The 22601-nt window shown below is 52.3% G+C and overlaps 8 protein-coding genes across 8 annotated transcripts; 4 read left to right on the top strand and 4 right to left on the bottom strand.

Moving 5' to 3' along the window:
- Positions 1-769: 769 nt before the first annotated feature.
- On the top strand, positions 770-4100 carry NEUTE1DRAFT_102168 (uncharacterized protein; the record flags this gene model as incomplete). Its single annotated transcript, XM_009854157.1, has 8 exons — positions 770-845; positions 920-1279; positions 1351-1502; positions 1566-2288; positions 2343-2470; positions 2527-3551; positions 3622-3797; positions 3876-4100. 8 exons carry the CDS (start codon positions 770-772, stop codon positions 4098-4100), a joined length of 2865 nt encoding a protein of 954 aa, XP_009852459.1.
- A 115-nt stretch (positions 4101-4215) lies between these two features.
- NEUTE1DRAFT_130703 (xanthine dehydrogenase) lies at positions 4216-8598 on the bottom strand (the record flags this gene model as incomplete). The annotated part of the gene is made up of 2 exons (XM_009854156.1): positions 4216-8364; positions 8402-8598. 2 exons carry the CDS (start codon positions 8596-8598, stop codon positions 4401-4403), a joined length of 4161 nt encoding a protein of 1386 aa, XP_009852458.1.
- A 2140-nt stretch (positions 8599-10738) lies between these two features.
- Positions 10739-11012, top strand: NEUTE1DRAFT_117526 (uncharacterized protein; the record flags this gene model as incomplete). The annotated part of the gene is made up of 1 exon (XM_009854155.1): positions 10739-11012. A coding segment is annotated over one exon (234 nt), but the record flags the coding sequence as incomplete, so codon positions are not given.
- A 68-nt stretch (positions 11013-11080) lies between these two features.
- On the bottom strand, positions 11081-13288 carry NEUTE1DRAFT_84478 (uncharacterized protein; the record flags this gene model as incomplete). The annotated part of the gene is made up of 3 exons (XM_009854154.1): positions 11081-11241; positions 11312-13097; positions 13169-13288. 2 exons carry the CDS (start codon positions 13222-13224, stop codon positions 11882-11884), a joined length of 1272 nt encoding a protein of 423 aa, XP_009852456.1.
- A 1276-nt stretch (positions 13289-14564) lies between these two features.
- NEUTE1DRAFT_102164 (uncharacterized protein) lies at positions 14565-16731 on the top strand (the record flags this gene model as incomplete). Its single annotated transcript, XM_009854153.1, has 4 exons — positions 14565-15558; positions 15608-15721; positions 16021-16268; positions 16333-16731. 4 exons carry the CDS (start codon positions 14565-14567, stop codon positions 16729-16731), a joined length of 1755 nt encoding a protein of 584 aa, XP_009852455.1.
- A 406-nt stretch (positions 16732-17137) lies between these two features.
- NEUTE1DRAFT_44355 (uncharacterized protein) lies at positions 17138-18889 on the top strand (the record flags this gene model as incomplete). Its single annotated transcript, XM_009853289.1, has 3 exons — positions 17138-17195; positions 17724-18576; positions 18724-18889. 3 exons carry the CDS (start codon positions 17138-17140, stop codon positions 18887-18889), a joined length of 1077 nt encoding a protein of 358 aa, XP_009851591.1.
- Positions 18890-18891: 2 nt separating this feature from the next.
- NEUTE1DRAFT_117524 (uncharacterized protein) lies at positions 18892-19113 on the bottom strand (the record flags this gene model as incomplete). The annotated part of the gene is made up of 1 exon (XM_009854152.1): positions 18892-19113. A coding segment is annotated over one exon (217 nt), but the record flags the coding sequence as incomplete, so codon positions are not given.
- Positions 19114-19186: 73 nt separating this feature from the next.
- NEUTE1DRAFT_130699 (uncharacterized protein) lies at positions 19187-21670 on the bottom strand (the record flags this gene model as incomplete). Its single annotated transcript, XM_009854151.1, has 3 exons — positions 19187-20571; positions 20627-21451; positions 21542-21670. The coding sequence occupies 3 exons, from the start codon at positions 21668-21670 to the stop codon at positions 19432-19434; spliced, it is 2094 nt and encodes a 697-aa protein (XP_009852453.1).
- Positions 21671-22601: the final 931 nt, after the last annotated feature.

Below are 22601 nucleotides of genomic sequence, written 5' to 3'. Positions count from 1 at the left end.
GCCACAATATTTATTCCCCAAATCAGTACTCCTGTGATCGGCAATGCGACACTTGTTTGCCATCAGCCATTGCTACGTAGCTTTGGTCGGAAAAGAATGAAGCGCGGAAAACAGTACCTGGGTTTGCGACAATCCACAAGAACTACCTCGCGTTACTGGTATGGCCATGCTCGATACGGGACTTCGTGCTCATCGTGAGTGGGCAGGATATGCATTTAGTTCGCGCAAACTAGTAATAAATGGCGGAAGGAGTAGGGCAACGTAAAGGCAAGAAGAAGGTCGCGCCTTCCGCGGAAAGACAGGAAAGGGGCTGGCGCTTCTTCGGTGATGCCTAATTTCGATGGGTACACCTGGGCAAAACTTGATCAATTTCACTGCAGCGTTCCTCACTTGACACTGCAAACCTTACCTAATCATTGCATTGCAACTTGGAACTACATGGTCTTCTGAGCAACCCAAAGAAAAAAAAAGAGAATATCAGAAGTTACCCCCTGACGGCAATTCAAACCAGGAGCCATATCTCAGCGGTGTGTTCCGTTAAAGGACTTCACCTGTGCTTGACCTCGTGTTCCTCCAGCGTTCTTTCCTTCTCTGCTTTAGTATTGTATCCTGCTTTTGAACGGCGTGCTTTCCCGCTCCGCTACGCAAGGTTTTCCAGACCGCCTCATCCGCCGGCTTGTCCGGTGAAGACGACTTGAAGATAACCAGTCGCAGACAAGGCAATGTTGGTAACACGTCGTGTTGAAGCTTCTCGCTCCCAAATTACAATATGCCCATCCCAACACGAAACAAGGATGTGTCGCAATCAGCCAACAAGACAGACAAGCACATAGAAGCAGCGTTGGGTGCGCTTCCATCTTGGTTTTTCTTCCTCGATTCCTACCGTTCGCCAAGCTGACATTAGCTCCTCTTCTCTCAGATTTCGTTCGCCATCTATACAAGATCTTGTCGAGTGACCCAAGCGATGCACCGGCAACAGACCAGCTGGTTGAGGAAATCAACCAACATGTCAAGAAACTTCACAATCACACTCACAAGCACGGTGCCGGAGTCTCTGGCCACCCCGAGATAGACCAGCAGGGTACCCGCCTATGGAATATTTGCACTCGACTGCGCCGGGACTGCGAACCGACAAACAAGAGACTGAAGAGGCTTCATCTCCACGGGCGCGTCCTTGCCTTCCATTTACTTGTGGTTGCAAACCCAATCAAAACGAGCAAGGCACAAGATCTGATCTATGTGGTCAAACTGGCGCTCAAGGCGGCGCGAGACTGTGTCGGTATGGACAAGCCCTCATTCACTGAATATGTGCCGTATTCCATGTGGCTGATAGAGAGCGTTAACGTCTAGAAAGCTCCGAGTTTGAACTGGCCACAAGGGTACTACAAAAGGCCGCCGACTACAAAAGCCAGCTTCAAGATCTTGCATCAGGGCTTCCCAAGGAGGAGGTGGACGAATGCAACTGTCTGGAAGTGGAATACTTGATTATGAGAACGGCTCTAGTGGGTTCTGGCCAGCACTGGCATGATATTTTACACCTACAGTGAGCTAACACCGAGTGTCAGTCATGGGCAGATAATCATGTAGATGTTGCCGAACACATGTACACAAAGGCAGAGCGCCTTCGCCAGTACCTAACCCCCGAGTACGCCGAAAAGCTGGCTGATGTCCTTTACGAAATCGGCAAGTCACTCGCCTCCCGCAACGACTTCCCTCTCGCCAAAAAATGGTTCCAACGAGCAAACGAAATTATCAACACTCCGAATCTCGAGCATCTGTCTCGTGAAGGACTCGAGCTCCGGCTGGCTATCTTGCAAGCACTCGTGAGCGCCCTACTAGCCACAGGCGCTTCAGCAGATCTGGACAAGGCCACGAAGCTTGTTGAATACATCGAGTCCGAGATGGGCAATAGGCCAGTAGTGTCCCTCCTCAAACTCGAGGTGCTTCGGAAGACGCCGGCGGAGATATTTGACGATGACGCATACGCTGATGTCTTGCGACGACTGATTAAAGACTTCAACTCCTCTGACGCTGGGTTCAAGTTGATTATACACCACATAAGGAAACTACACGACAAAAGTCCTGGCGCTGCTTGCGCTGTACTAGACGATTTCACTCTCTCGCTACGCGGAGTTGACGAAAATGTTTGGATGGAGAAGGCGGTTATCACGCGGATGTGGATGATAACAAGCCAGAGAGACACAAACGAGACTATCGACACTGTAAGAGGTGTTCTCTCAAACTTGACGAGGCCGTTGAGCGCAGAAGCTGCTGTTGCGGCGCAAGCGGTATATATATCTCGAATTTCCGTTCCAGGTAATTACTTACTGACTGTGAATTAGTTGATATGGAAGAAACTAGAGTCCAATTACAGCCAAAGACAATATGACATAGCCGAGAACTGGTGTCGTTTGTCACTCCATCACATCTTTCAGAATTGCGGACCTGGGAATGTGGCAAAGCTGGAAAGGTATCCAGTCATGTTCCCTTTATTACCTTGGTTCACAATAGTCTGACTTTGAGTAGGAAGTTGCTCCTTTGTGCGCTCGCAAGGAATGAGATGGGAGCAGCTATATCAGTGGTTCACAATCTGTCCAAGCAGAGTTGGGGAGAGCCTATGACTGCATATCTGGCATTCAAAGTAGCTATTCGATGCGAGGACCGCAACCTAGCGGAACAATGCATTCATATCATAGGCCAGGCGCCAGAGCACGTCGACTTTCTGGGGGCTTGTATTGCAGAGTCTCACAAAAAGGGAGACATATTCTGTGCCATCGCCGCGCTGAAGAAACTTCAGGAGAATTACGAGTACAAAGATCCCAGCCCTATCCACCTACCAGCGCTTTTCAGATGCTTGATACGGCTCCTAAATATATTAGCTGAGAAGCCAGATGAACGACAAGGAGATTTTATCAGCGATCTTTGCCGTCAGTTTGACATTGGTAAGCCCCGGTTTATCCAAATTACCTTTGCCTTGTTGCTAACAGCATCAGTCGTGTATACCCTTGAGCGGCAGTCAAACGACCCCCAGACTCCAAAACTCTTCACCATCGACGAACTCGAATGGTTTAGCAGAAATGCCTATAACCTCGCCCTAAAACATACCACAAGCTGGGACCTCCGCTGCGTGGTGCGTCTACTAACGGCTTGCGTCAACATTATCAACCACTTCCCCTCCGACATGAGATCTCAAGTCGAAGTTACCCTCAAAGCCCTCTTCTCTCGCTTCATCATAGCCTCGGCCCTTGTTTCCTTTGCCAGAACTCAGGACAATGTCAAGGAGCAACTCGAAGATTACCAACTGATGCGAAAACATGTCTCGGCTTTTGACCGCCTGGTTCCTGAATACCTGTCACGCTTGGATGAGCAGTCGCGAGAGGATATGGTACGGAAACATGCGACATTGCTGACCTTCGACTTTGAAGCGGCGGTTGCGCTCGGTCAGTGGGATGATTTAGGAGGGATCGTGCAGAGGGCAGTGCCATGTCGAAGTGCTGTGGCATTTCAGACTATGGCGGACAGTCTTTTGAGGGCACAGGTTCCCGGGCAAGGTACGATGTGATCTTTATCATGCTTATCTTGTGTTCGGTTTGGGGGCTACTGACACACTGGCTTGTACAGTGCTCTACTCAACTATGCGAAAGCTTGTCAACGAAATCTGGGATTTGGAAAGCTTCGACGCTGTCAAGCTAGCCAAGTACACAAGGTGTTTGTTCCAGGCGACACTTCCGCTGGATGATACGCTGGCTATGAAGCTGCTTCAGGAAGCTTGTCGCAAGGCGAGGGAGTTGCATGAGGTTAGTTACATCTTGACTCTTTTTGACCACTCTGACGTTAAATCACATCTCGTTGCTAACCATGAACAACATCACTAGAGCGATGCCCGTTGGCCGGAAGAAGAGCTAGAGTGGATGGCAGCCACAGCTTTCAACCATGCCATTGACTTGTATGGTGCTTACGAGCGAGATCGAGCAAAAAAGTGGGGATCTACTGCCATCAATCTGGCACATTATTGTCCTGATAAAAGCTTTGAGAGGATGTTGCAGGACAGGTTCATGAGATTAAGTTTTGAGGACGACGAGAGGAACAGGGGAAGATGATCGCGGACCTAGTTGAAGAGGGAATAGTTGACAACTATCGGCATTGTCATTGTTGGTGTACAACATTCGAGAACATCAAGACTGTCACACCATGTACTTGAAATTTTGTTTGTATGGTATGCTTGACATCAATCATTGACTCGCATAAGAATCTGCAACAAGCTACCTTGCAATGTCACAAAACCCGGTCCTGTTTCCCCATTCTTCGTGAAGTACATATAAATGCTCCCGTCAGTAAGACCTAGATTTCACAGAACCAACCCCAGTAAATAATCCGCAGTAAGCAAACAGAACAATAGCTCAGATAGCAATAAAGAAGCTCTTCTCTCCCTCCTTCGGCAACACCCTCGCCCTCTCAACAATAGGATCAACACATGCCAACCTGATCCTCTCCGGCGTCGCCGGGCTCTCCAGCCTCAACAACCCATCATCCTCTCCACCCTCGGCCCCAACCTTAGCCTTGACACCATACTGCGCTCTCGCCGCCTTGAGCGCATCACGAATGGCAAAGAAAACCGCACTGCCCATGAACAGCGGCGGCTCGCCAACACCTCTACTCCTTTGAATCGTCCTCAGCTCCTTCCACTCCACGTCCTTGAGCAAGCTAACATTCCACTGCTGCGGGATATCGCGGAAGCCAGGGATCTTGTACGTGCCCGGGCCGCGGGTGACCAAGTTACCCGCCATCGGTCCGTTGCGCATCCACAGCGATTCTTCCATGGTAAACAATCCCAGACCTTGCACAAACGCGCCCTGGATCTGCCCATAGTCAATGGCAGGGTTGATACTCTGCCCGACATCCATCTTGATGTCGGCACGCAAGCACGTCCAGGTGCCCGTGAGTGTGTCAATTTCGACTTCGGCGGCCGTGACGCCCTGCGTGAAGTAGAAGAACATCTTGCCCTTGTTCTCACCCCAGGTGTAGCCGATCTCGGGCGTCTTGTAGAAGCCCTGGGCAGACAGATTGACGCGGTCAAAGTAGGCGGCGTGGGCAAGGTCCTTCATGGTGGCGTCGGGGCCGAGCTTCTCGCGGTAAGGGGCGAGACGCTCGTTAAGTTGTTGGCAGGCGTTGTAGATGGCGTAACCGTTGAGATCGGAGGAGGCGGAAGCGGCAGTGGCTGAGGCGTTGGCGACGGTGTTGGTGGCGGTTTCCGAGATGAAGACGTTCTCGAGGGGGACGTTGAGAGCTTGAGCGGCGATCTGCGTCATCTTGGTGTGTAGGCCTTGACCCATCTCGGTACCGCCGTGGGCGACGAGCACGGAGCCGTCGTGGTAAATGTGAACGAGGGCACCGGCTTGGTTGAACCACAGGGCAGTGAAGGAGATACCGAACTTGGTGGGAATGATGGCGAGACCGCGCTTGCGCCACTTGTGCTCGACGTTGTACTTGGCGATGGCCTCTCGACGGGACTCGTACTCGGCCTCCTTCATGACTTGTTCCCACATAAGAGGAACGTGCCAATCTTGAATCTCTTGATTGAAGTGGGTACGCTCGCCAGGCTTGTAGAAATTGATCTCACGGAATCTCTCAACAGGCATGCCGAGACGGTCGGCAACTTCATTCATATACGACTCGGCAATGAACATGCCCTGAGGGCCGCCAAAACCACGGAAGGCGGTGTTGGACATGGTGTTGGTCTTGCAAATGCGGCCGGTGACATGCATGTTGGGAATGTGATAGCAGTTATCCGAGTGTGTCATGGCACGCTCGCAGACGGCGGCACTCAGGTCCCAACACCAACCACCGTTGTTGAAGATATCGACCTCAAGGGCTTGGATCTTGCCATCTTTGTTGACACCCATCTTCCACCGGCCCAAGAAGGGGTGACGCTGTCCGGAGATGACCATGTCTTCTTCACGAGTCAGCATGCAGCGGACTGGGCGGCCAGTCTTCTGCGCGGCAAGGGCAATGATACTGCTCAGTTGCACCGATCTCGTCTCCTTTCCACCAAAGCCACCTCCCAACCGCTTGACCTTGACCACAATCTTGTTTGCCGCAACATCCAAGACACGGGCAGCATATGCTTGAGCTTCGTTGGGATTCTGGGTACTGGAGATGATCTCCATTTCGCCGTCTTCGTGCTTGGGGATCGCCAACGTGGCGTTGGTCTCCAAGTAAAAGTGCTCCTGACCGCCCATCCTGGCAACACCAGAGAAGACGTAGTCGGAGTTCTTGAAGCCTTCTTGCGTATCACCCTTCTTGATCTCCCTGAAGAAGTCAAAAAAGCTCTCCTTCTCGATGGCCTCCTCCATGGTGTAAATGGCAGGCAACTCCTCATATTCCACCTTGACAGCTCTGGCACCCTCGGCAGCACGGGCAGCCGATGTAGCAACAATAAGACCAATAGGCTGACCAGCCGTGTAAACCGTGTCTTCGGCGAAGAAGACTTCTTGGTAGTGGGGGGCACCCCAGTGATTGGCTGCGGCATTGGGCATGTCATTCTTGTCGATGTAGTCAACAACTCCTGGAATATCCAACGCAGCTGAAGCGTCGACGGACAAGAGTTTGGCATGCGCCTTGGTAGAGAGGACCAGGCAACCGTACAGTTCATTCTTGAGTGGTGGAATGTCGTCAGTATATTGAGCCTCTCCCGTTACCTGCTTCAGCGCCGCAAGATGAGGATTTGACTTTCCAACAGTCTCCTGCATGTAAGCAGCAGCCGCCTCTCTATCTTCCTGACCAGTAGAGATTTCCCTCTCCAGCTCGGGTACAACCTCTTCATCGGCGGTACTACCTAGAATGAGCATAAACTCGTGGTAGAATCGGTAAAAGAGACCAATGGCCAGCGACTTTCTGTAAGTGGCCATGCCTCCCGGTACGCTGAATGAAAGGTTGAAGTCCTGCTCCAACGCATTCATGACACCTTCTAGTGTCTGTTGTTCGGCGAACTTCTTGCCCAGAAGATACGAATTTGCCGTCTTGGCACCGACGGTTGTAGGCGCCATACCGCCGTAGACAAGGCTGCATTGGTCGACAATGCCGTCCTCGTTCAGGCGAACTCTGAAGGCAGAAGTAACGATAGCAATATCGTCATCCTTCCTCTTGGCCTGCTTATAAGCCCTGAAGAGCTCATTTTTCTCCCGAGTTAGCGGGACACGGATAGCAGCCAGAATAGCGTCCTGTGGAAGTGCCGTACGGCGATAACCAGTAAAGAACTGGGACATGGGGATCTCGGTTTCGACAATTCCGCTTTCACCGAGAGACTTGGCCACCAGAACAGCATCAGCAGCCAGCAGTACTGGGTTCAAGTCAGAAATGGGCGAGGCAGTCACCAAGTTCCCTGCTGGTGTACCGACATTTCTGATCTGCCTGCCAGCAAAGTACTTGAGCTGCTTGTACATGGCATTGAAGATCTGCCCCCTCTTCTCTCCGTAGTGCTTGATGGCTTCCTGGCAGACATTCTCCAGATCGGTAAGAGTGATGTTGCCGCCCACCTCGAGATGATTTTCCTTGAAGGAGTACTGTCGTAGTTCGGGAATATCGCCAACAAAGACAGAAATGGGATATTGAAGAGCCTTGAACTTGATCTCGATTTGTGTTTCCGTGCTGCCACCAATAATCTTGGCATTGGGGTACATTTTCTTGATCTCCAGCAGCTGCTCCAGCTTGGTGGGACGGAACCATCGTTTCCGCTTGTTTCCAAACGAAAGTGGCCTAAACTCTTGCTTCTTGAGTGCTGGAGGGAAGATGAGCTCCGTCTCTGGGTTGTACTCGATGAATCCTGGAGGCGTGAAGCGCTTGATGGGCTGGTCGTCTCCGTTCTGATTTGCTCCTCCGCAGCCACCACCACCACCTCCCTCCATACAGCATCCACTGCCGCCATTCGCCTTGCTGTTACCGCAAGCCGAAGGCGCCTTCTTGGTGAAAGTGTGAGCAGCGTCTAGGATAGGGCGGTATCCGGTACACCTGCAGAGGTTTCCATCAAAAGCCTCTTCGATGTCGTGTTCTGAGGGGTTGTCATTGTTACGCAGAAGAGCGTACAAGCTCATGACGATACCGGGCGTACAGAAACCGCACTGGGAGCCATTACCCTTTGCCACCCGTTCCTGGGCGGGATGTGGCTTCTTGACGTTGCCGATACCCTCGACAGTGATGACATGCTTGCCGTCGACAGATACTAATGGTGCCAGACAGGCGTTTACACTGGCATGGTAAATTTTGTTTGTTGTTGGGTTGAACTGGGAGACGACAACAGTGCATGCTCCACACCCACCCTCTCCACAGCCGCTGTCAGGGGGGAATGTCAGTTGGCTACCTAACGGCCTTTAGTTATCCACATAAACCTGAGTGACAAACATACAGTTTTGTGCCCGTCAAACCGATACCGCGAAGGTATTCCAACAAAGTGATTTCCGGGTCGATGTCATCCAAGACCACCCGAGTGCCGTTGAGGTAGAATCGAAGAGTGTCGTCGAATGTCGTCGTTAGGGATCCGGGCAGTGATCCCAAGTCTAGAGGGGTGGCGCCCGACTCCACGGGGACAGCGCTTGGAGCCATGATCTGGATGAAAGAAGCTGGGGACACACAACAACAAGGACGGAGAGCAAGACAAGTGGTCCCTTTTGGTGTTGATCCGGAAAATTTAAATAAATAAAAAAAAAGAAAATTAAAAGCAGAATGCAGAATGCAAATCTTCACAAGTGGAAGGGTCCGGAAGAAGAAAAGTAAGCCCAACGAGGTTGGATCGGGGGAAAACAGTTGGCCAGATGTTGCTGGTTAGTGAAACACTTCGTCTATCAGTGCGTTCCATTGATTATAGATAACCAAGTGTCAAACATGATGGGAGTGCCGAGGGAAACCACAGGTGGCAACCCACTCGAGGACCGAATAGTGTAGTGCCCGTTGTTATCCTTTGAGGGGGGAGCCTTGAGGTCGGTGTGCCCCGATTATGTACAAGCCTCACAAAAAGCGGCAGAGAGCGGCTCCACGGTGGACGTGGGAGAGATACTGTAGGTATCACCTAGGACGGAGCAAATCAGAACTCCAGGAAAGGATCCAAGCTTATCAAAGGGAAGGCGACATGAGGGAGACAAGGCCGTCAATAAAGTGGAAGTGGGGTAATAAAACGGCGTCGGACGAACATCTAGGAATGCACAGATTGTGGAGCACGGGTAGTCTTCGTCTTCGGCCGGTTCCGCCACCGTCCGTCCCCTCTGTTTTCACTCCAAGTTCGCTGTGTGCCGTGGACTCGTGGGTTCACCCTTCAGTTCTTCCTCTCCGCAGCTTGTTGGGCTTTCGGAGCACTCCACTTGCCTTTGACCCTAACCCTTTGGCTTCCTTACGTAGGTAGCACTCTTGGCTAGGTTCCCCTCATTGCAGTGCCCCTGTCGCCGTCCCTCTCCAAATTTCACGTTCACAACTTCAACAGGTCGACAACATGTTCTCGTCAGCTGCCGTTGCACATGATGAATATTCTATGCCATCCTGGCGCTTGTACACTACGACCTGAGATGATCAACGGGTACTGGCCCCCCCCTTACACACCTCAAACATACCCTTCCCTTGGCATCACTTGCGAATAGGGTCATGACTACCATCAGCCGTCGCTTTGACGCATGGAAACCAAACAATGGGAACCTCCCACCCCTCCTTCTCCGCATCGCAGCCCTGCAGTGACAAGGAACACTTCCTATAAAGACTGGTCTCTCATTCACAACCTCGATCGAGCTACATAATGTCTTCGTGGTTAAGTTCACCGGGTATATCTTGACCCGGCTGAACAAAAAGGCCATGCAGTAAAGCCGGGGTCGTATACCCGCTCAATATCATGGCAGTGTGTTACTATGGAAACGTGGTTGATCGTCGTCGAGAGGGAAACACTAGGCAAAGTTGATCTACACCTCACGAATATGTAGAGGTAGTGGTAATAGCCCCCATATGATCTGTTAAATACACACTTGATCCCCTCTCGAAATCATCTCCGTTGATATTCTCACCACAAGCTTCACCACAAAGCGGCGTTCAGAACCAGATCTTCAAACAAAATGGAAGAACTCGAATTCCACAACATAATCAACGACACCCTCCGCTCCTCCCCCACCACCCACACCGTCACCGACCCACGAACCGAATCTTCCCTCTGGCCTTGTCCTATTGCCTCTCCCGCCGACTTCGAAGACGCCGTCGCCTCTGCCCAAACCGCCTTCAAAACCTGGAAGCTCACCCCCCTCTCCGAGCGCCAAGCACTCCTCACAAAGCTCGCCACCAACCTCGAAGACCACCTCCCGCTTCTCTCCCAGATCCTCGCTCGCGAATCCGGCAAGTCCCTGCTCCTCTCGGAGCTCGACGTCCGCACTTCCATCGCCCAATGCCTTCACTACGCCCAACCCGCCAACGCTTTATCCGACCACATCCAATATGAGGATGAAACCGTCAAGATCATTGCCACGCACGTTCCCCTCGGCGTCGTAGCCGCCATCTGCCCCTGGAATTTTCCCCTGATCCTGTCCAGCATAAAAGTCGTTTCGTCGCTGGTCACGGGGAACTGCGTCATCGTCAAACCCTCGCCCTTCACGCCCTACGCCGTCATGAAATGGATCGAGCTCGCTCGCGGTATCTTGCCACCTGGTGTCCTGCAAGTCCTCAACGGCGGCGCGGATCTAGGTCAGATGATGACGTTGCATCCGGGCATCGCAAAAGTGAGTTTCACGGGCACTATTGCCGTAGGTAAGGCAGTCATGGCAGCCTGCGCCAAGACGCTCAAGAAGGTCACGCTGGAGTTGGCAGGGAACAATGCCTGTATTGTTTGTGCGGATGCCGACTTGCCAAAAGCCGTGAAGAATGTGGCTAGTGGTGCGTTTTTTAATGCTGGGCAGGTGTGTGTGGCTACCAAGAGGGTATATGTGCATGAGAGTGTGTATGAGGAGTTTGTGAGGCGGTTGGTGGAGGAGGTCAAGGGGAATTATACGGTGGTGGAGGATGCGAGTGTTCCTAGTGTGTTTGGGCCAGTGAGTAATATGGTCCAATTTGAGACGGTCAAGAGGATCGTCAAGGATTGTAAAGGGAAGGGGTATGAGATCGTGGCGGGAGGCGAGGTGAGGGAGAGTGGGAATGCGGAGGGGAAGAAGGGGTTTTGGTTGGAGCCGACAATTGTTAAGGGACCGCCAGACGAATCGGTGTTGGTTAAGGAAGAACAGTTTGGTGAGTCTCATCTTTGTTCTTGTCGGGTTTGATGTGCAGTGGTTTACTGACTAGTTATGCGCGCTTGCAGGACCCGTCCTCCCTGTGATGAGCTGGTCCGACGAAGACGATGTTATCAACCGCTCCAACTTGGCCAATGCTGGGCTTGGTGCTTCCGTTTACTCCTCCGACCTGGCTCAAGCGGAACGGATTGCTCGTCGTCTGGAAGCCGGGGGTGTCTGGATCAACAAATCTGAAAGGCCACACATGGGCGCCTACTTCTCCGGCTTCAAGGACAGTGGTTTTGGCGGTGAAATGGGCAAGCAAGGTCTTCTGTCTTACTCGTATACCCAGAGCATTCATTTTGCCAAGTAACACTAGAAAATAAAGGTCAAATGAGGACTGATCATCACTCATGATACAGAGGATGGGGTTTTAAGAGTTTGGCTGTGCTCTAAATGCTATTAGATCGTTTCAATCAAGCCCTACCTAATAGACCCTTAAAATGTGTTTTGAGGGGCAAAAGGAAGAGAATACGCACTCTGACTGTCTGAAATGCCTTCATATGGAAGGTCACCGTGTAGTAGCAAAGGTATTGTCTTTCCAAAATCCTCTGTTCAAATCATCGCAAGATCTATGACCACCATCTCTATTCCCCCTTTTACTGCTTAATAAACTTCTTCAACCCCCTCAGCCTCTCCTTAGCATCCTCCAACACCTCATCAGGCTTGCACACCGCGAACCGCAACCAGTCCTCCACAATATGCGCATTCACATCCGTATAAAACTCACTGGGTGGGATCGCCGCCACGCCCAGCTCCTGAATCAAGAACCACGCCAGCTTGAAATCCCTCGGGCGCTCCGCCACATGTGGCGGGAAGGGGTACCCCTCAGGAATCTCCACCTTGTTCAAGTTGGCCATGACAAAGTACCCGCCCTCGGGGATTGAGTACGGCAGGCCGAGCTCGTCCCAGATGGCGTTGAACCGGCTCATCTTGTTCTGCATATCCTCGATGCATTGCGTCCAGAACCCCTGTTGGTCGGCCTCCTCGAAGCCGATGGCGCAGGCTTCTTGGAGGGGCGAGACGGACGAGTAGCAGATGCGCGTGTGCGCGGCGGCCACGTACTGGATCAGCTCGGCAGGGCCCATGAGCCAGCCGACGCGCCAGCCGGTGGCGTAAAAGTTCTTGCCGGCGGAGCCGACGGTGAGGGTGATCTTCTCGACCTCGGGGGACAAGGTAGCCATGCGGGTAAAGGGGGTGTAAAAGAGGCGGTCGTAGACTTCATCCGAGAGAATGATGATCTGGTTCTTGACGCACAAGTCGGCGATGCGCTCGAGCTCGGCGCGCGAGAAGACCTTGCCAACGGGGTTGTGCGGGGTGTTGATGACGAGCATCTTGGTGCGCGGAGTGACGGCGCGCTCGAGCTCGTCAAAGTCAATGGTCCACTCGGACGCCGACAGCGTCTTGATGTGGCCCTCCTTGGGCGGGTGCATGGGCACATACACGATCTTGCCGCCGGGCATCTCGATGTTGCTGATATACTGGTCGAAGAAAGGCTCAAACACAATAACCTCGTCACCCGGCTCGATGAAGGCCATGAAGGCGCTGAGCATACCCTCGTTGGCGCCCGTAGTGATGGTGATCTCGGTCTCTGGATCCAGCTCACGCCCCCAGTGAGGCGCATAGGCCTTGGAGAGGGCCTTCCTTAGCCTAGGACGGCCGCGGGTTGGGGAGTACTGGTTGCATTCGACTCGGTCCAGAGCCTTCTTGGCCGCGTTCAGGATGAACTCGGGAGGGTTGTAGCCAAAGAAACCCTGGCCCATGTTGACGATGGGCTGTCTGGGCGAGGCGGCGGCGGCCTCGTTGACGATGGTCCTGAACTCCACATGTTAACCAAGCCATTCTCTTCCCAGTGTAAGTGAGGCTTCTTTCTCATGATCACTCACCAAACATCCTGGCGGTTGCCGGCCACGCGGGCGGCGGGCTTGAGTTTTGCGCTCATTAGGCGGTAGGAGTAGTGAAGATGATGACGCTGTGGTTGAAGAAGTGGTTGAGGTGATTTCACGACAAAGCCAGTGGAAATCAACGACGAAGGCCGACGGAGGATTGGGAGCAGCAATCCGCTCATGAAGACAAAAACGACAGAGTCACAGGGACAAGGCAAGTTGGTTAACAGAAGAGGTAATACTGTAATTGTATTGAGATGCGTAAACCTTTTTATCTTTCACGGGTTATTGCACCATTACGCTTTTGATACACCATAGCAGTCAGTATGACTCCGTAATCGGGCCTCGCACCACGGAATCCCTTCTCCGCTCAAATGTCGCAATCCGGGGAAGTGGGGCTTATGCCGGCTCCTGCCGGGCGGTACTATATGTACCTCTAGTGCACAAGTACATAAGCGTGTGTGTGTATGGTTACTGTGATAGTTGCATATATCATTATGCATATACCCAGCATATCAACAACATCCCTCATGGTCACCGGCTCTTGTATCTTGCATTGTCAGCTTGAATTGGGGGATCATCTCTCAAGGTAAACAAAGGAAGAGATTCGGAGCAGAAGATATTTGGACTGTACCAGATAACAGACTAGTTGCGAGAGTAGGCCACTTCTTCAACACGACATGATGGAACAGGTTGGTTAAGGATGATATTTAATACCGAGACGTCGAGATACATACATACCTCTATGTGAACTCGGCGATTCCAGTCTTGACCTTGTTCAAGTGTTTGGCAGACCTTGAGCAAGTCACACAACTTCTGTGGGATTCGATGATGACCATCGACGCTCGACGACCAATATGCTCTTCTTTTTCACCGTTGGTCTGTCCATCTTATCATCAGGCCTGATCTCATCCAGCGAAAACGACATGGTAAACTGGAACCAAAACCATCGTCAGGTTGCTTCGATCATGTTCCTGCGTGAATGTGTCGTCCGCCTGTCGCTAATGTCTCCTAGGGCAACCAGATAACTTTTGCCTTTCATCCCATCTACCCTGCCCAAGGACCTTTAAAACCATTCCACCTTTTGCCGGCCCGATCTCTGCACCAGCCACAGCTTGTTCAGCTTGCTGTGTCTTTTTTGCTTGGATCAGAGTTGGCTGTGGTTAGGCGCTTGCGAAATTGTAGCTAGATTGTTTCGCGAAGGCCTTGTTCTCATTTTTTTTGTCCATTCTTTGCATTCGCGACCTTGATCACCCCAGCAAACAACCAGACATCCGATCACGATAGTTTGCGCCCCTCTTTCTTCTTCAATCATCCGTCTTGTTCCAGCACTTTTTCCCTTTTCCATTGATACAGCTTCTAGTCCTTCTTGCTCTTCTCCACCGTCGCCGCCAACATGGTGCGATCGCCAACTCCTAGCATACCGTTGCGTATGGTCGGTGGTCATCCCCTTCCCGCCAACGGAATGCGACCACCTCCGTCACCGAGCTATGAATCGGCTCCGTATAGCTTCAAGTTACGGGTCCCTCCCCGCCTTTGTCCTGCCAGACAGCTTGACTCGTCTCCAGCAACCAACACAGGCGGTGATCAATCAGCGCGCTATCAATCTCGCAGTCCTTTCCCTCATCCTTCAACCTCAGAAGTCCATCATACGTCCTCGAGGGCGGGTCGAGCCCCTTCCAGACCCCATAGAGACTATCATCCGAATCACCAATTCGAAACAAACATCCCTGGCTTGGATTGGCGCGAGATTCAGAACATCAAGACTCGTACCAAGGCACCTTCATCGGGTCACCAGAACCACCACCACCACAGTTATAGGTACATACACTCGGGATCCCGATCCCGTAGGCCTTGCGACAACATCGACCACCAGATTAAGGATCCGGTGCCTATGTATGGCGTAGCGCTTGTTGACGATAGAGGCGGTGTTGAATTCTTAGCCACCGACAGGATGGACGACTGGTTGGCGGGTGTCGAGAATGATGACTTCATAATCTATGAAGACCCTGTGGAACACGGACCAGAAAGAGACGACATCGAAATGAGCAGTGCCGAACCCCAAACTGATGAATCTGGACTGGCGTCCACCGTCGTTCGTTATGCGATGATGGAGATAGAAGACGGCGGCGACTCAGACAAGGAGAACCAAAACGACGCCCCGAAGTATCGCCGCATTCGCAAACCCACCCCTATAAAGCCTACTATCCTGAGGGAGATCAAACTGAACCAGGTCAAGACTGAAATTGTCAAGGAGGACGATGCGAAGACCATTTGGCCGAAGGTGGACGACTCTATGCTTAGCGTTCTCAAGCGGAGGAGCATCAAGCGTCAAGCTGTGCGTCCATCCTTAGCCCAGCACCATAACGTAGATGAAGTGGCTGCTAACGGTTTGTCCAGGACTCCCAAGCCGACACGCTGGAGCGACCTGCTTCCAAGCGCAGCAAGCTTACCAACACTCTCAAGCGTGGCTTGTCCAAGATGAGCCTGAGGAGTATCAGAAGCAGCCGTGCTTCCAAGCAAGCAGGTACTTCATCTGTCGGCACCCGGGAGGTGTTTAGCCGACTGAGCTCCTGGTCATGGGTGCCTGGCTCCGAGAAGTTGCGCTCCGTCTCAGGTTCTTCTTCTGGACAGGAGAGAAAGATCAAGATTTGCCTGGTTGGTGATGCTCACGCAGGCAAGACGGCGTTGGCCAAGTGAGTACTCTCGTCATGATAATGGAAATGGGGAAAGATGCTAATGCAAAGCGAATAGTCGTCTTGTTACAGGAGAATTTGTCGAGGCAAGTAGGCACTCGCCATTGACCCTACCACAAAAGACATGCTAACACCCAATCTAGGAAAAGATATCAGATGTCACTCCTCAGCACTCGCCGATTACCGACCACCAAATCCCAACCGCTCCCTCGTCCCGTGCTACGGATTATCACAGTTTCTCCATCATCGCTGATGACGGAAAGCTCGTCACTATCGAGCTCTGGGACTTCCCAGGTAACATTGCTAATGAGCGGACCACCCAGCTAGCTTCCAACTTTTTCCAAGCTGCCATCATCTGCTACAGCATCGAGGACGTCAAGAATCTTCCGTCCATCTGCGATACAGTACGTCTCCACCATGGTTTTCAGGATGAAACCGCTTAGGTGACTAACCCAATGTCTTATCCAGTGGAAACCCAAACTCGACCGCTCCCTCATCGATTGCCCTCGCTTTCTCCTCGGCCTCAAGAAAGATCTCCGCCCTGCCTTCCCGCCTCTCGGCCTCAGCTTTCTGCCTCGAAAGGAGCCTGTCATGGCCGACATGGGTCGCAGCGCAGCCTACCACTCCCGTGTTGCCGGCTATGGCGAGTGCTCGGCAAAGACGGGTGAGAACGTCGACGACGCATTCCGCGGCATTGTCAACTTTACCCTGAGCCACATGAGAAAGAAGGAGATAGGCATTGCCCATGGAAAGCGTCGAGACAAGGCTAAGGAGACGGTCAAGGATGCGGGCAAGGTCATGGTTGATGCGCTGTGTGGATTCCCGAATGGCCCGACTCCGGGCCGTGCGTGGAGCCGTCACTTGTAGGCACTCGCCGATGCTGAGCTGCTGGATACGATTTCTTTCGTCCGGATATCAAGATGGAGTTGCTAATTGTCAGATGGACATCATCTTTGCTGTGGAAAATGAATTGCCTAAATAATGTAGGATATTTACCTATTGGCCGGTTGAGAGGAAAAAGGGTCTGGGTCGAGGTTTAGGAGGCAAGTATGCCAAACAAGGGAACAACCAGCGACACGTAATTTTGCGGTTCTTCCAAAAAGTCCAACTGGAGGGCTTGTATGAGTACGTTATAAAAGGGTGTTGATGTGGAAAGGAACATGATGTTGTACCGGTACCTTAGTGGTGGTTGCAGTGTTGAAGAATCAGGCGCGTCGTTAGGTAGGTTCTCTAGTTCATGCAATCAGGTATCCCCGCTAGATGCATAAACGTCATGGAGATCTCCAAGTCAGAGTGGGGAAGGTTGGGGGAGCTTGGCCTGTTCTGGGCAGGTACCTACTTCCACTTCCCTTGTACAACAGCACACTCACTTCCTTTCTCAAAGCTCACAAACCAAAAAGTCAGTGAACCTTGATGGCCTCATAGATCTACATAGGCCACTATATCACATAACTTGTAATAGTTAATACGCATGTCTTAGCTGCTCTGCCTTTGACTCTCATCGGCATTACTTTGTCCTTGATCCTTTCTATTTAGACCACCGTGCCAAATCAGAGCCTAGGTGCTGTGTCTATTCTCAATTGTCACTTCATCTCTTGCTTGCGTTCCAAATCATCGACCATTTCTGACAGCCGCTTTCATCTTGCTCAGCCCGAAACCGGAAATCCAGTATATACGGTCGGTTTTCTTACGCAAAAAGCCTCCATATCGGTGGTCTCACGGAGCTACTCGAAATTCGACCATGAGTGACGACTGGGAAAATAGCTCGCCCTCCAATCGAGCTTCCAGACCACCAGTTCCCCGGATGATTACAGCCTCATCATCAAACAAACCATTTTCACCATCCCTCCACCTCACAGTCAGATTCAGCGCCTCCCTTCCTGACCTCCACCTCGACATACCCTCCCCCAACCGCACCACCATCGTCGCTCTCAAGCATCGCATCCGCGAGCGCCTCCATTCTTCCAGCAAAGACAGTAAAGATGAAACAACCGCCAAAGCGGCCCGGAGCCGCCTCCGCTTCATCCACGCCGGCAAGATTCTTCCCGACACCGCCGTCGTGAGCTCCGTTCTCCGACCGCCACCGCCGCCGCCCATGGTCATGGACGCCAAGGGCAAGGGGAAAGCCGTTGATCGTCAGCATCAGCAGCAACGTGTGTACGTGAACTGCAGTATAGGCGACGAGCTCACAGACGAAGAATTAGCCACCGAGGCAGCAGCCGCGGCGTTTGTACCTGCCCCCGTTGGATCCGTCGATTCCAACCTCTCGGATATTGGTTCCGGTGCCGGCAGCGGGAAAACCAGCCGCACCACCGGCCTTCAACCCTCCTCCTCCTCCTTGTCAACAGGAGAATCCAGATCCCGGATCAACGCCTCCGCCGGCCAAGCAACGACAACAACAACAACAGACCGCAACCGCCCCCGTGGCTTCGACCGCTTTCTCTCCGCTGGCTTTACACCCGCAGAAGTGAACCAGCTCCGTCTACAATTCACCTCCATCCAAGCCTCGCGCTTTACTCCCGACACCATGCCGTCCCCTGATACTTTGCGATCCATGGAGGACGCCTGGATAGACAACAACCACGGTGGCGTCGGCGGACCGGGCATGGTAGAAAGCGATGACGGCAGCGGGTTGGTTCCGGAACCAATAGGTGCCGAAACGGATGGGTTCAATGGCATGGTGGATACGCTCGTCAAGGGCATGTTTATTGGGTTTGTGTTCCCCTTGGGGGCCATTGCTTGGTTGTTGAGGGAGGAGGGGATGCTGTCGAAGCGATGGCGGGTTTCTATTGCGTTTGGGGTGGTGTTTGGGTTTGGGATCGGGCTGTTGAGGGTGTTCTCGTCTGATCAGTAGGGAAGTGGTCAGGATCCGCTGGTGAGGTGGATTGGGGACGTCTTTATGGAGATGGCGCATTGGGTCGGAGCGTGGGACTTCTGCCGGTTCGTGGCTGCATTTGGCATCATGTCCTGGTCTATCTACAGATTTGCTGGGGGGAGGGTTCAGGAGTGGGTAGAGGAAGAATGATTGAGATCTAACTAGCATTACAGAGTAGTAACCTTTGGTGGAGGGGTTGCTCGTTCTGGGAATACAAAGACTCGAGGACGACGGAGGTTGACGAAAGACCAAGAGCGAAATACAGCGGTTTGCTTTGGGAGTATGCCGTTCGAAGAGTGGCCAAGAACAAGTTTATGAGCCATCCTTCAGGGTAGTTAAGTATATATATAAGAGAAGGGCGAGCATTGTATGCCTGAACCACGCGCAAACACCCCAATATTAAACACCGATCCCCGTTCTAGAAGGTATCCTGAAACACACGCGCCTCTTGAATCCATTATGTTGGTGTTTATCTGTATCGAGCCCGTACTTCACACCTCATATACGGCCATGACACCGCTGGTATCTATGCACATGTACAAAACGCCCATTGTTATGCAAAAGACTCCCATGTTCCTTAAAATGCAAAAGAACATCCATTGCCTAACAAGAAACCCAACTCCACAATGCAGGACCAACCAGATAATGCTCAACAATTATTCATTTCAATAATCTCAACCCAAATCCCAGCTTCACTGGTCCTTTTTCGCCGGCGTCGACCTAAAAGTAAGCAACCCACCGCCTAACCAGCCTCTACTCTTCTTCTCAGCCTCCTCCCTCTCCGCCTCGCGTTGCTCCTCCTCCTCCTCCTGACTCAGGCTAAAGCTGCGACCTAGCATTTCGGAGAGCGAGTTCCTGGGATCGTTCTGCGGCGGAGGCACAAAGAACTTGGGCGGCGCAAAAGCAACCCGTGCCGGGGTGGGATCGATTCCCGTATCCTCTCCAGCATCTCTCCTCATAGTCATGGTCATGTGGTCGTTGTTATTGATCCTCCCGAGAATCTGTTTCTGCGGAGTGTTGACAAGCGCAGTACTTCCGAAGGATGGTATCCCTGTGCCTGGCCGAGGTGCCGTGTGGCGGGGGGCGATGATGCGTGGTTGTTTTGTGAGGTAGTTATTTAACCTCTGAGCGGGCGCTGTTGGCGCTGGTGGTACACGATACCAGAAAGGTCCCTTGTTCTCATCGGTAGGAGCCTCGTTAAAGCCTTGGTTTTCTCGCTGGCCGACGGTTTGGAAGGCGCGGTACTGTGACTGAGTAGGCGTCCAGTCCATTTCCTGCGTGTAAGCAGCCGTTGCTGACCTTGTGTTGGCAGCTGGACCAAGAGACGAGAAGGAAGGGCCAGTGCCAGTGCTAGCACCAGTACCAAAGCGGCATGGTGTTGGGGAGAATTGAGACCCTGGAGTGGTCGGAACATTAGACCTTCCTACCCGTGGCACGAAGAATGGTGAATGGTCTATTGATGGTGTTGGAGATGCTGGGCTAGATGGGCCATTGACTATCTCGTCCAGCAAGTCAACCATGACCTTGATTTCGTCTGGTTTTTCGTCCGGTGTCGGGGCCGGAGCCGCAACCGGAGCCGGAGCTGGCGCTGGAGCTGGGGCCGGTGGCAGTGATGATGAGAATGAAGATCGCGCAGCAAGTAATTGGGCCGATGGCTTCACTGCTCTTCCTGATCGTCTCGGACCCGTAGCTGCTGCTGCCGTATTCGCCGTTGTCGGCCTATATGTAGACGGTTGTGTTACAGATCCGCCTTGTGGTGCGGATGGTTTAGAGGTGGTCCCGAATAGGGGCGCCATGTCAATACGGATAGCACGAGGAGCGAGGAGGTGAACCTGAAGCAAATGTTAGTCATGATTGGACTATGAAGGGGCCAGCAAGATGACTTACAAGAATTGCAAAGCCGGCCCAAAAAACATGCGCGGCTGCCGGCATATTCAGCTCTGCTTGCTCCGGGCCAGCTAAGATGGGTAACCTCCTGACCCAAAATCGCATAAAGACTAGAATGGCCTGATACATGTACCAGGCTCGAAACCCAGTTATGTGTTTTGTAAAGCCTCGGTGTAGCTGAGGATACTGTGGATTCCACCAGACGCTTAGGATCGCAGTAGTGAGACTCCAACCACTTAGCCGGTCGGTTGACGGCAGAAGGTTGAAAAACCAAAAGCATGTATTCACAGCTCTCAGAGTCCACGGGTTCGGCGTTTCACCCAACCGCGTCACGATGGCCGCCTTGAACAGCATGAGCATTATGGAGAGGTGCCAAAGGAGTTGAAGCACCAAGCTAGCAGTCCGTAGCCACCTCCCCAAAGAGTCGAAGACGTTCAGCCAACTCCATCCTGTAACTTGCTGTCGCTGCTTGTTGCTTCTCTCGATCATCCAGAGTAAGACATCGGTTTTTGCCGTGTAAGCTGCTTCGCCTAGTTTCTTCTGGACGCGCGGTTCGCATTCGGCGCACATTTGAGGATAGAGGCGCTCTTGCAACCGTCGGAACTTGTAGATGTTCCTACATCGCTCTTCGTATTCAGAATCGTCGGGATCCGGGAGATACTGGGCCAGAACAGCTCGAAGCTTGTCCTGGTTAGCCAAACACTTGTTGCAGAAGACGCTGGCGCTCGAGGAACCGACGGTGGGCGAAGTTGCTCGCGTCGTGGCAAACTTGGCAGGACTTGCTTCGTACTCGGTCGCTACAGGAGGATCAGTGATGTCGCCGTTCTAGCGGAGCAAAGAGAACGTGTCAGTATACAGGTGCAATATGCGCCAACCAGGTCAGCTGGATAGATTCAAGACAGCAGGGAGACCTACGCCATCAAGGTAGTTTGTTGCGTCGCAGTTCCGGCATTCGAAGTTGCGGATGGAGCTGTTCCATGGGGTCGAGGTCTTGCGGCCACAATAGAAGCATGTTAGATATCGAGTCCTGTTCAGTCTGGGCATCTCTACGAGTGGTTGCGCGTTCACGCGATGCCCATTGCAGAATGTGTTGGGTTTTTGGAAAGCGGCGCGCAATGTCTTTTCTTTCTCTGCGACACGGGCAGAAAGCTTCCTTCTTGATATGTCCCCAACCGCTGAAGATAATCGCAGGTATTCGAAACCGAGAACTCAATCTGTCGTGGAATGGTTCCTCTGTTTATAGGTGATTGCTAGGTCGCTCGAAGGTCGTCTAAGTGGGGAAGGGTAGTGGTATTCATTCAAGACGGATGGAATGTGAAGATGGAAGCGACATGGGACTTTGGGGTTACTCTGCTGAAGGGGAGCTCTCTCTCTTGAGGTTCCGTTGACAACAAGCATCCATGTCGTTCCCAACTTCCCGCTTTCTGCCAGGCGGTCGGTCAACTTTTTAGCGGCCTGGGCCGCCAAATGCGCCCAAATCGCAGCCCTGGGGCAGTCACCAGTGGGCCACCGTCGTCATTCCCGTCCAGGGGTGCGTGTGTTCTCCAGGTCTCTCTTTCAGGGGTTTCAATTTGGCCCAAGCTTGTTCCCGTCATTCATTCCATGTCGTGCCCCGGACAAAGTGACATGCACTGGCTCATTCTCGTCATGTACATAGTACATAGCTACAGAAACCACACTAGGTTCCATCGCCTTTTGCTCAGTGTCATCTTTCCACATGCCTCTACGACTTGAAAGCCTTTCATCTTGGTATTAAATATCAACCTTTAAATCTTGCCAGATCTTAAATACCCATCAACCTGGAGTCACATGTGTCAAGTCGGTAAGGGGCTTATATGAGCGAGTCTACATGTTCACCTCCAGACGGCACCAAATAAGCCTCTCCTTCTTACACCAACTGGATGTGCCCCTTTTGTGATTGTTTATTAGCCCCTTTATTTCGGAGGGCGTGACTCAAGGAACCTTCGAACAAAAC

This window comes from Neurospora tetrasperma (assembly GCF_000213175.1).
Source record: "Neurospora tetrasperma FGSC 2508 unplaced genomic scaffold NEUTE1scaffold_4, whole genome shotgun sequence".
Lineage (NCBI taxonomy): Eukaryota > Fungi > Ascomycota > Sordariomycetes > Sordariales > Sordariaceae > Neurospora > Neurospora tetrasperma.
Note: the sequence above shows the minus strand (reverse complement) of the source record. Positions and strands in the feature narration are given on the sequence as shown.